The following is a 12,048-nucleotide window of genomic DNA, read 5'->3' on the forward strand; positions in this document are numbered from 1 at the left end:
AAATGTCATCAAGCAAACCAGAAATAAACAGGAAGGAGTGATACCCACCAAATTATCCATATCCCATTTTAAGGTTTGTAGTCCAACCTCAATATCCAGGTTTATATCTTCTTTACACTTGTCCCACCACATGGTAATCCACATTAGTTTTAATGTGATCTCATAAAATCAAGAATAAATAGTTTTCTATGGTAATCCATTGCATTTTTATATAGCTCTAATCAGAGGACTATATATACTTTTTAAGTTTATATCCTGAGCCCTACTTATATAAGGTAAAGTTGGCAAATTAAAGTTAATAATGTCTTGAGCTCGCTCTTTCTTGGCCCAAATGCTTCCCAAACACCATCTAAATTCTCCCAGCCAACCCACAGCATCACTCAAATGTAAGTCTCCAAGGCAAGGTCATGCTCTATCTGATTTGTTTTCTTGTGTGCTCCCAGTCTTTAGAACAATGTATGGGTAATATTAGGCACTCAAAAATGGGCTGAATTTAAAGATATTTACTGTTTTTCTTTTATCTTCACTGTACAGATGAAGAAACAGAGATACACAGAGGTCAAACACTGGTACAAGCTGCAGGGAAACTTTAATAGGATCCAAAGGAATAAAGCCATTATGAAGAGGGTACCATTTGTGTTCAAGAGGCTTTGCCTCATACCATACCACACCCCGAAGGCAGCTCTCCATTCGACCTGTTCTCATGAGGGACACAGCCAAGATCTGTTGCTGGGGTTGGAGGAAAGTAATGTCATAGTCTTAGAATGTCACAGACAATTGGGCAGTGGTTATTTAAAATAAACAGTTTCTCAAAGGTCTTTTTAGAGCAGTAGATTGCATGAATAACAGCGGCCATGGCAGAGACCTCTAATTATTTCACTTCTAACTGAAAATATAGAGGTGAGAGTGGGAGCAGAAGCAGAAGCCACATGAACAAAAACCACAAACTAAATAAAAGAAAAATGAAGACAATTCCTTCCTCAATAAAAATAAACTCAGTCAACCCATTAGTCAAACACACAAAACGAACCCAGCCCAAAACAATTATACAAATACACACACACACACACACACACACACACACACACACACACACACACACACACACAAAGAGTTATTAGCAGGAATGATGGACAGAGATTTTCATGAAGGTTTTACATTTTCTCTGGAACAGAATGTACTTTTAGCTTGTGTATCCCTCATGGTACTTGTTGGAACATTACTGCGTGTCAGAATAACAACATCCAATTTCAATTATCATTTTCTTTCTTGTAAACACCAATTCCCTTGTGAATTTACATCTTCTACTGAATTCTACCAAAGGAGAGAATATCATTCCTCTTATGGGAGAATATTTTTCCTCTTACCTTGGCTTTTGTTATCTTCCTTCAGAAGGTCCAAGCATCACAGTAGTTTAGTTGACCAGGAAAAACATTTTGATGATGGAACATTTTCTTTGGTAAATGGACACCAAACATTAACTTAAAACCAACCAAATAAGTTTCTTTGGTAAAGTGGACATTAATGTGTTGGTTGGAATTAATTAAAAGAAAAAAATTAATTTTGCTGAGATCATTCCTTCCCTTTTAGCAATTTAAAAAGCAAAATTTTATGAAGACTTAAAATTTTTTGAGATATTTCTACAGTGTCACCTCCATGGTGAAGTTAGACTGATGCTGTCAGATCACAATTAATAATCAATAATAAATATTAACAAATACATAATAATTGCTCAACAATAAATAACTTTTAGCATGCAGTTCTCTAGTAGAAAAATTCATTTTACAGTCAGAATTTCATAAACCTTAATTTCAAGTGCTGAAAAGAGAAGGTGACAAGTTTGGAGAAGGTGACAAGTTTGAAAATGCCTTCCATTTAAAAGTGCAACATTTCAAGATACACAGAGACTCAATCAAGTTGGAAAACTTCTATGTGTCATAAAACAAAGTTCCACAGTAAGTCATTCTGCTTGACCAAATTGATGATTAAATTCTCAACAAAATCCATTTAATTGGTGCATGTGTTGGTTCAGTTTTGTGAATTCAGTAGGCTGAGATGTTTCACATGGCTGACACTAAATCAATGGCAGATTTAGAACACACTGTTCAGAAAACGGTTTAGCAGCATATAATTTAATAATAAAACCAATCCCTTCTTCAGTTGTCTTTTATAAATAATAGCCTGATTGCAGGCCCATAAGAGAGAGAACTGATTGAACATCTAGTATGCAAACTTGCCATTTTGTGAAGAATGTACTTGTCTTTAGATTTAAAACTCCTCCTCTTCTTGTTCAGTGAACAACACATTAGTATGACTACTTAGTGTGTCTGCAGGGGAGACTGAGCAAGTAGCATATTTGTTAGAACTTTTTGGACAAAAGCACATGAGAGCGAGAGCAAAGATTATCACTTGCTATGATTATATCACAACCATTTGGGCATTTTTTGCTGTTTAGAAGGATAGTAGCCAACCTTAATCCAAAGTATTTTCATTCCAGACATTAAAGATATGTTTGTTCCATGGCCAATGAAGCCTTATGTTCCCACCTTATGAATGAATTTTAAGGGGTGGTAGCTACCTACGGGAAAATATACAATTGTTCTGCTGCGTCTTCAGCATGTTGAAATGATGGAACTCCTCTAGTAGTGTAACCTGGGTCAGTTATTTCATTCTTCAAGGCCTGTTTCGCCCATTGTGGAGAATAAGGAAGTAGTACAATGTCTGCTAAAGTCTTGAAAGGTAATATGCCTTTTGGAAATGCTTACCCCTATAGGTGACTAAAGAAGCTACATCTTTAAAAAGGAAAGACATTGTAGCTGTTTGCCTCGAATGTAACCCAAGTTTTGGCTTCATTTTTATGGATTTAAAGAAATACAGAGGTCTGAAGGCAGCATATGTATCCCCTTCAGATCAAACTGTCATTATTTAGATTGATGAATCATTGCCCTTGTAGATACAACTGTTCAACTGTATAAATATCTGGGCATGTTAATGTACAGTGAGCCTTATAATGAAGTAGAGAAAGAGCAAAAAGGCATTGGGGGGGTACAGCCAGTTTAGCAGGGAAGTTTGGCTGCTGTTATGGATTGGTTTGTACTGGTGATTATTTTTATCCAGGAAATTCCATCTATTTTCCTTTGAGCCCTTTATCTCCAAGCACTTTCATAAGGTTTCTCATTGCCAAGTCTTAGTCTTATCAGAGGTCATCTTTTTCTCCACTAAGTCAAGTAGAAGTCATCACATAGCCAAAACATTCTGGTACTTGTTGGCCAATAACCATTTTAGTGTTTATTTTCTTTCCTCATATATGTGGGCAGATGCTGTTTCTGGGCATCCATGCAAAATTGCATGTAGGGCCAAACCACAAACATCTGTACCAGCTGGCTTTTCTTTTTTGGTAATATAGAAATACTCTGTGTGTTCAAATAGACACCTGCTTTTCTTCCAACATGCCAGATACTTTGGCTTTACTCTGTGGCTTTGCACCTTCAGAAGTTCCTGCCAAGGGCTGTAACTAATAAAGTAGACCCTTTTCATGACAGGTTACAAGATATTCTGAAATAGAATTGCCCCAATTCTGTAATGCTGGAGTTGTCATGGATTTCTGGGTGTACTAACTAAACCATACAGGTGTTAAAAGGTGCATCAGTAGAGGAATATGACAAGTTCATTCAAGAAAAAATAAACTTGGCTCACCTAAGAGAATTTGGGGGTGACACTCAATTTCAATTTGTGAATGATATTCAGTCTACCACATCTGCTTCAAAGGTTCAGGCTTCCTTTTGCTGACCAGAACTTTCACAGAATCTCCTTGAGTGTTGAGGTGCTAGATGAAACAATGAAGACCTCAAACAACAGAACCTAAGTAGAGTTACTTCTCTACAGAAGTTTAGGAAACCTTGTTGTTTGAACAATGCTTAAAACTATTTTTGTCATAACAGCTGACCTTGTAATCAGTTGCATTTTATTATAATATCAATAACTTGTGCAGTGTAGGTAAAATAGGATCCTGCTTATTAATAAGCATTCCTTTGTTTGATCTTACTTAAATTACAAGTCGTATGTGTGTATGTGTGTGTGTGTGTGTGTGTAACTAAATTATCATAGAAACCCTTTTGCTTTAATAATTTTAAAGATGCCACACCTATTATCCTCACCTTTTACTTTTTTCCCATGTCTGTTTCTTATTTATTTATTTATTTTTTAAACAGATCAACTTTGACTTTAATTGTTTCCGCAACATAAGCTTTTTGTTCTTGGTAAGACCTAGGGTGAAAATATATGAAGCAGACACTGTCACACTGTGGTAATTTGGTCAACCACTCGGGTACTATCAATATCCACCATTTCTACACACTCAATTTCCTCCCGGTTTTCAGGATTTTTCTTCTCTTTCCTTTTTTTCTTAGAGGGTGGCAGGAAAGTAAGTATCACAGGTAAAATGGCAAAGCAGTGAAAGAAGGTGACAAATGCTATTAAAAACAAGCACCTGAACAGTGTATAGGTCAGATTTGAAGGCACAGCTGCAAGAGGAAATAGACCAACAATATAACAGAGGTAACTCTGTAAAATAGCTACCCCATGCACTTCCAGGGCATTTTTAACCCATTTAGTTCTTGTAAAATCCTTGCCTAGAACAAATGTGGATAACAGTGGAGCACAGTTGTCAATTGTGTAGTTAATTCCATAAATTAAGCATAGCACAGAAATGCAATCCAGTTTGACTTTCCATAATGTCATGAAGCCTATCACTCCAAACTCCACAGACACAACAGTGAGAGTGATCCAGACGTTAATCAGTGAATCTGCTACCAGGAATGCCGAGAAGAAGAGCAGGAACAAAGCACTGATGCAGGAGTTGTGCAGGGGGGCTCCCAGAGAGGAGGCATATCGATCCATGTACACAAAAGACGGATTAAAGACAATGAACTTCACCTTGGAGGTGACTGAAAGCCTCCTCAGAGTCTCCAAGAGATCATAGAGTTCTTCTCTGTTTGTTTCCATAGTCTTGGCCACCAAAAACATTCTAGAGGCCACTACATCAACCTCATCATTGTACTTTTTAGAGAAGATGATGTCCTCTTGAAAATGTGAAAATTGAGGAGCTTTCAGGAAGGAATTCCTCAACATGTCTGTGAAATTTTTCTTAGGCAAGTCAGTGGACACATTGAGTTTCCGAAGATAATTTAAATAGCTTTCAAACCAGGATATCCGCACAAAACCCTTAGTGTACTCTAGAACATCTTCTTGGACACTAGAGTTCCAATATTCTATGGACTCATAAATGTAAAACCCAATAACAGGACTGTAGTTGTTAAAGTACTTTCGGTGGGCAGTAGTGTACTCAATGGTTTGTGTTGCAGTTGCTACGATGTTACTAAGGTCTGACCCTTCATTGACCTGCAGATAGCCCATTAAGGCAAAGGAAATATAAATAAGGTAAAAGAGGACTACAAAAGGCTTGACATAGGTGTTGGTTATCCAGTCACAGTAATAGCGTTTGAGGAAACATACCAATAAGTGACTCTCATAAGTGTTTGCTTCCTCACCTTCAGCTGTTTCCTCACTGAATCTAGCTGTCAGAAGAAACCTATACCATGCTGGCTTCTCCTGTAATACCTCAGGCTTTGGAACTTTTCTACAGAATATACTATGCTGGTAATTGTTTTCTATGTAGCCAGTGAACACAAGGCTGGAACCATAAAATGAGAGTACATAGAGGTAGTTGAAGAGGATTGCAATACAGGAGTTGCAGCAGAAAATCCTGGCTGCCTCAATGTTTGTGAAAGGGCTGGCCCCTATGCCAAAGGTGACCAAGTACATGGCAGTGGTAAGAGAGAAGGAGAGCATGGAGTCTGCATAGACTTCTGCAGTTCGCTCTTTAACATGTTGGTCCTCTCTAGTTTTCCTCCACGAGGATAACATTTCAAAAGTCCCGTATAATCCATGACCTGAAAAGGCAGAAAAAGAGACGAGAGCAAAAGTTTTAAGGAACTAATCTTTATAATGAGGAGTATCAATAAGATCATGGGGACTAAATGGATCTTAGTAAATATAGTCAGCTTTAGTGGTAACAAGATTAGAAATGCCAGGGTTTTTTCCTGTTGGAAAGTAGATCTGTGTTTTGGGGAATCATAAGTGTTCATGGAAAGTTTGTTCTAGGATAGATAGAAGAGCATAAATCTTCACAGTCCCTACTAGCCTGTGAAAGCTGAGTGATCTTTTGCCAGCAGAAATCTGAATAGATCTGGGTCTATGCCCTTTAGAAGTTATAAACATCAATAGCTTAGGGTTGTTGGTACAGTTTGGCTCCAGAGAATATTGAAGATATTGACCATCTTGTTTTATATTCCCACAGGTATGATGGGAAGGGTCGGTACAGAGGGAAGCAGTGGACAGAGTATTCTCAATCAATATGGATATCTTCTATTAAAATTGGTCAAGTAGACCTGCACCATTTGTTGAATATGATTTCTTTTTTCCATTGTAGGCTTTTGGCTTCATTGTCAAAAATCAAGTGTCAGCACCCTTCCCCTGAGCTGCCTTGTCTGGTCTCAGTGGGAGAGGATGCTCTTAGTCATGCAGTGACTTAATGTGTGCTAGGGCATGTTGGTACCCATGGGTAGCTTCTCCTTCTTTCAGGAGAAGGGGAGAGGGGTTGGGGAGAAGGATGTGTGAGGTGGGATTTGGAGGAGAGGAGGGAGGGGGGCTGCTATTAGGATGTAAAGTAAATAGATAAATCCCATATACAACAACAACAAAATTGGTCAAGAAGAGGGCTTCAGTGATAGTATATTTAGTTTGAGTATTAATAGAAAACTAAATCAAAGGCTCTCTTTTTTTTCACTAAACATAAGGGCCTGAAGCAATAAATCTGAGAAAGTGGAAATCAAAATAAGTAGGAACAAATCTGAGTATAGAATAAAACAAGAAGAAAAATATAGAACAGACAAACAAGATTGATGTGAACCCTCATTGCTATTGCTGAAAATGACAATCAGATTCAAGGTTTATAGCTTGAATTTGTCTTTAGAAATTTATTTCACTAGTCCTATTATTCACAGAAAACATATCAAATATACAGTAACTCTGCCAACTTCTTGATACTATTTGTCAGTAGCCTCTGTGGGAGAAGACCAAGTTAGGAACTTTTCTTAACTGCTTAGGTTTCTTGGCTCCCTGTTTAGGATTCCAGCAACACTGGGGTGGCAAAGATACAGTGGCTGCCCAAGTTGTAACTGCATTCCACCTCTTGGAAATTTGAGCATGTCTTCTGTACCCCTCCTGGATGGAATCAGGCCCTTTCTTGCTGTACATCCCTAAGCTACTTTACCATTGAAAATTTCATCAAAATGATATATTGTGGCTGCTGATAACCCCTGTCTTGGGTTGGCACTGTGATTAGAAGATCTAATTGCCTGCTTCTACACCTTTGCAAATTCAGTTCCAATATTGAGGGTAATACTATAGTCTGGTATGATAGTCTTGTTTTGAAAAAAAGCAATTTAAAATATTCAGCCACGTATAATGTGAGTGGAGTGAGTCACCATTATCTTCTATGCAAAATAACTGGGCATATGTCTGACCTTGCACCCAGGCTGGTATTTGTATCCTTATTGTCCTGAGCTCACACCTGAGTACCAATTACAAAGTAATAATACAGTCCTGTTTCCTCAGAGGGATTTGTCATTCATCTTAATTTATTAGACATCATTTTACAGCTACATTTAGAGGTCAGGCCAAGACTGTAGATTTGATTACTAGTACCATGGCCTCTATTAAACTGGAGCACCCAAATTCCCCAGATATGAAGTAAAAAGTGTATTTGTTGACTGGTATTCTGCAGTTAATTATGTTTAAGGCAGTTAACAGTGCCCAGTCTCAAGAGGAAAAACTAGTTATTAAATCTGTCTCCAATTTTCTCTGGTTAGACAGACAAACCTTTGATTAAAAGAAAACCAATTTTTGTCAATGAGTAAGAAGACTAATACCTCTAAATCATCAGTGCCCTTGGGAAATAATACTGACCATTTAATCTGGGAACATGAAGAACAATAAAACTTTGGAAGACAAATGCACTTGAAGAGGTTGCTGAAAAGTCCAAATAGTTTTGAGAGTATTTACTTGTTGGAAAAAATACTTCAAAACAAGACACTAATACTGAGTACTTAAATATGGTAAGAAAATAAAGATCATATAGCAGAATTAGTTACTCCTATAGTAGAATTTTAGCTAAAATTAAGTGTAAAATTGAATATAGAATTACATGTAAATTAAAAATAAAAATAATGTGATATTTTATAGTGGTATTATGTGACACTGATACTTTCTCCACCATATAATAGGACTTCATTTCTTAGTGTATTGTTGAATAATCTTAGGAGCTGAATGAGAAAAACACTTGAATTAGCAGAGCAAAAGGATAATAAGGTTCCAGTATGAAAATAATCACACTCAGGGAAAGATGAAAAAACATTGTTAGCTTGTCTCCAGTTCTGTTTCTGTCATTTAAATGCCCATTGTATATAGTTTGATTTTTCTCATTAAGTCCTGAGTCTTTTTGCATGTTTTTGGTTCAAAGGGCATTTCCAAAGAGAATTTGAATTTTATTTTCAGGGGCTCTTGGAAACAACTCCTCCTTTTCCCTTTCTCCCCTGCCCTCCTCTTCCCTCCCTTCTATACCTCAGTCAGTCAAGGGAGAAATGAGTGTCAAGAGAGTTATAGGTGCCTCTTAGGGATTTGTTAGTAGCCTGGAGTGCCTGCCTGGCACTAGTCTCAGGCACAGCTGCATGTTTATGCTTAAGAGGTTGGCCTCCTATTATCTTAAAGGAAAGATAAATTGTGGAAACTCTGTTTCCTGGCTTGGATTCAAGAAGAAATACACTCTAAGAGTCCATAAATGCCACCCCTACCCCCACCCCCGTCAATTTCTTCCGTCCAGAATTACCGTTGAATTTCCTTTAGTTTTGGTCTATAAAGTATAGTTTTAATTGCAAACTGCTTTGGGACAATGGTGTATGAAAACAGCTTCCCTTATTGGGGGAAAACTGGGACAGAAAATGGGGCTGCCTGAAGAGTAATTAGGAACATTTCAGCACACAGTAAAATCCTTTCATTCCCCTGCTAGCCAGCCCTGGCTTTATATTTTCCTGATACTCTAGAAACTAGGAAAGTTAGAGTCACACAGAGGACTCCCAGTCCTACCTCACATGGGGTGGGGGTGGAGAGTGGAGGGGATGCAGGGCGTGTGTCACTTCTTTTTTTTTTTATTAGATATTTTCTTTATTTACATTTCAAATGATATGCCATTTCCTGGTTTCTCCTTGGGGGAAAAAAACCAACCTGTTCCCTTCCCCGACCCCCTGCTCACCAACCCACCCTCTCCTGCTTACTGGCCCTGGCATTCCCCTACACTGGGGCATAGAACCTTCACAGGACCAAGGACCTCTCCTCCCATTGATAACCGACTAGGCCATCCTCTGCTGCATATGTAGCTGGAGCCATGAGTCCCACCATGTGTACTCTTTGGTTGGTGGTTTAGTCCCTGGGGTGGGTGTCACTTCTTTAAGCTCTCTTAACTTAGGGACTGGAGTACAAGGCAGGATTTGGAGGGCGAATCTTACAGGGTGTAGTCTAATGTACTGCCTGTAGACTGAAGATATTTTTTCCTGAGGTTTGAATATTATTTTCTTCATTAAAAAAGAGGTGCTTTAAAAGTATTGCTGTTTGCTTTGTGTTTAATTTAAATCATTATTTGGAACTGGAAAGATAGTTGGTTGGAAAAATTACCTACCAGAAAGCATGATGACCCAATTTCAGTCTCTAAGACTAATGTGATAGGTAGAGAGAACTGATTGACAAGTCATTTTCAGACTTCAGCATGCTTGCTAGAGCTGCCTTGTTAGATTATAAACCCTGAAGGCTTTGGCTATATCCCAGAAAAGGGCATGAGATTAAATTTGTGAGCATGCCTCAGAGTCACCTGGAAGGGATGTGTGTGTGTGTGTGTGTGTGTGTGTGTGTGAGACAAATCCAAGTGATTTTAAGCTTCTGAAGTAGGAGCTCTATACCAAAAACTCTGGTAGCAAAGTTAACTTGGATAACGATTAGTACGCTATCTAAACATGGTGTTTGTAGTACATCATAAGTTTGGTGACCGGGGGTTTGTAGAGGTAGTGGGAGTCATGGCTTATAATCAAAGTGACAGGATTTATTCTCAGACATTTACTGCATCATAGTGAGGATGTCAGGGACCCATTTCATATAGTCAAAGCAGAAATGAAACAGCTCACCAAGGGGAACTATTAAATGGTACAACTTATTCTATCACATTTTGAAAATAAAGCTTTTGAAGCATTTTCTTTTCTTTTCAAAGCAAATTCATGGTACATTTCTGTTATACTGCATGTCTACTATTATAGGACTAGGAGCCCATGAGTAGTCACACACACACACACACACACACACACACACACACACACACACACACACACTTCCAAGTTGTAATTATTCATAAGCAATTACTGTGAGGTGGCACAGGATTTTAGTTAAGCCCTAGGCTAAGGAAAGTAAAACTCTTGAGCACTCACACACACAATTTGTGGCAGGTGTGTGAATCTGAAAGGGAAGCTGCTTTTATTAATTTCATTAGCAATGGACTATGGGACTATCTGTCCTCTAGTAAAATAAAATACTGAAGGATTTAAACTAATAATTCTTCTTCTTTTCCAAACATTATTTTTGGTATCTGTATATGTAGTGACCTTCCAGTGTTTAGAACTAATGAAGAGAAAAAGCAGCACAGATGATAAATAACACTAATGCTAGATGAAACTCAGCTGCCTAATCCTACAGTCACTTAGGATGACTTTCAGGCATACTCAACAGATTAAATCTCACTTTTACCCAAGCTCCTTTCTGGGGTATAGCCAAAGCCTTCAGGGTTGTTTATAATCTATCAAGGCAGGAATTCACTAGCAAATAGTTGAGAGTTAACTCTAACCAGTAGATATGCTTCTAGAAATCTGCTCATAAAGTGACTCATGTTTTAAGTTTATTTTATAGTTTGTTTTTTTTTATGAGACCTTCTGGGAGATTTGTTTTTGCTTGCTTGCTGTGTAAATGACTAATCATAGGAATTGATCTACTGCTGTACTTCCGGAATTTTGTGTTTAGGATTTCCTTGGTCCTAGATTTCCTCATTTTCTCCATAGCTCACAGATATGGCATGGAAACTGACTTCTGCCTTTTGATGTTCTTCAGGTTTTTTCAGGTTTTAATGCCTTCCCCACTAGCAGGGATGTCCTCAGCTTTGGCTCCATGAGGAACTGTTGAGAAAAGTTACAATAAGATGGCTTACTGGTAGATCATCTTTAAGTTTCAGTATGAAAATGTATAATATCAATAGAAAGTGAAGTCACCCATAATGTACCTGAACAAATTTCATACATGGAAACAAACAAGTATATTCATCTAAAAATGCCATAGATTACAAACTCTACTTTAAAATATACTTTACTCTTAGACAAGTTTCATGATGTAGCCCATGTTTATAAAACGCTTTTCTTCAATAACATTTGCATACATTTATGATGTTTCATGTACCAAGAAAGAATAGATATTTCTGAATTAAGTAACATCTATTATTTAAGAAGAGGTTCAGTAATAGGGTTACATTTAAACTTTGTCAGTTATAAACATTTATTTTGAAAAGTGAAATGTTTGGCTTATCCTAGCCTGTTGTGTCTCACAGTTAAGAGTAAAAGTGTATTCTACTTAAGTAAAGATAGATGCTTATGTCTGAGAAGGATATATGCATCTTAGTTTTTCTACTATAGACTTTACATATACTAAATAATATATGCATTCCAATAATAACATAGGGTTTGAAGCTGAGAAATGGTTTTCCTTTGCTAGACAATTGCATTTGAAAGTCCAATAAATTATTTTGCTAATAGAGTTTTATTTAAAGATATTTAGGTTTTATATGTAAGTATATTAGAATGGTTATATATTATATGTAAATACATTACATAAAACTAGTGTATA

At 37.4% G+C, this 12,048-nt stretch overlaps 1 protein-coding gene across 1 annotated transcript in view; it reads right to left on the reverse strand.

Annotated features, from left to right (window-relative positions):
* Window positions 1-488: 488 nt before the first annotated feature.
* Window positions 489-12,048, reverse strand: part of Ptchd1 (patched domain containing 1) — a 55,670-nt gene continuing 44,110 nt past the window's right edge. Inside the window, exon 3 of the mRNA XM_031369956.1 lies at window positions 489-5,951. Within this exon, the coding sequence (XP_031225816.1) occupies window positions 4,297-5,951 (1,655 nt within the window). The 3' untranslated portion in view covers window positions 489-4,296. The remainder of the gene's footprint in view (window positions 5,952-12,048) is intronic.

The sequence above is a fragment of the Mastomys coucha genome, chromosome X (genome assembly GCF_008632895.1).
Source record: "Mastomys coucha isolate ucsf_1 chromosome X, UCSF_Mcou_1, whole genome shotgun sequence".
Classification (NCBI taxonomy): Eukaryota; Metazoa; Chordata; class Mammalia; order Rodentia; family Muridae; genus Mastomys; species Mastomys coucha.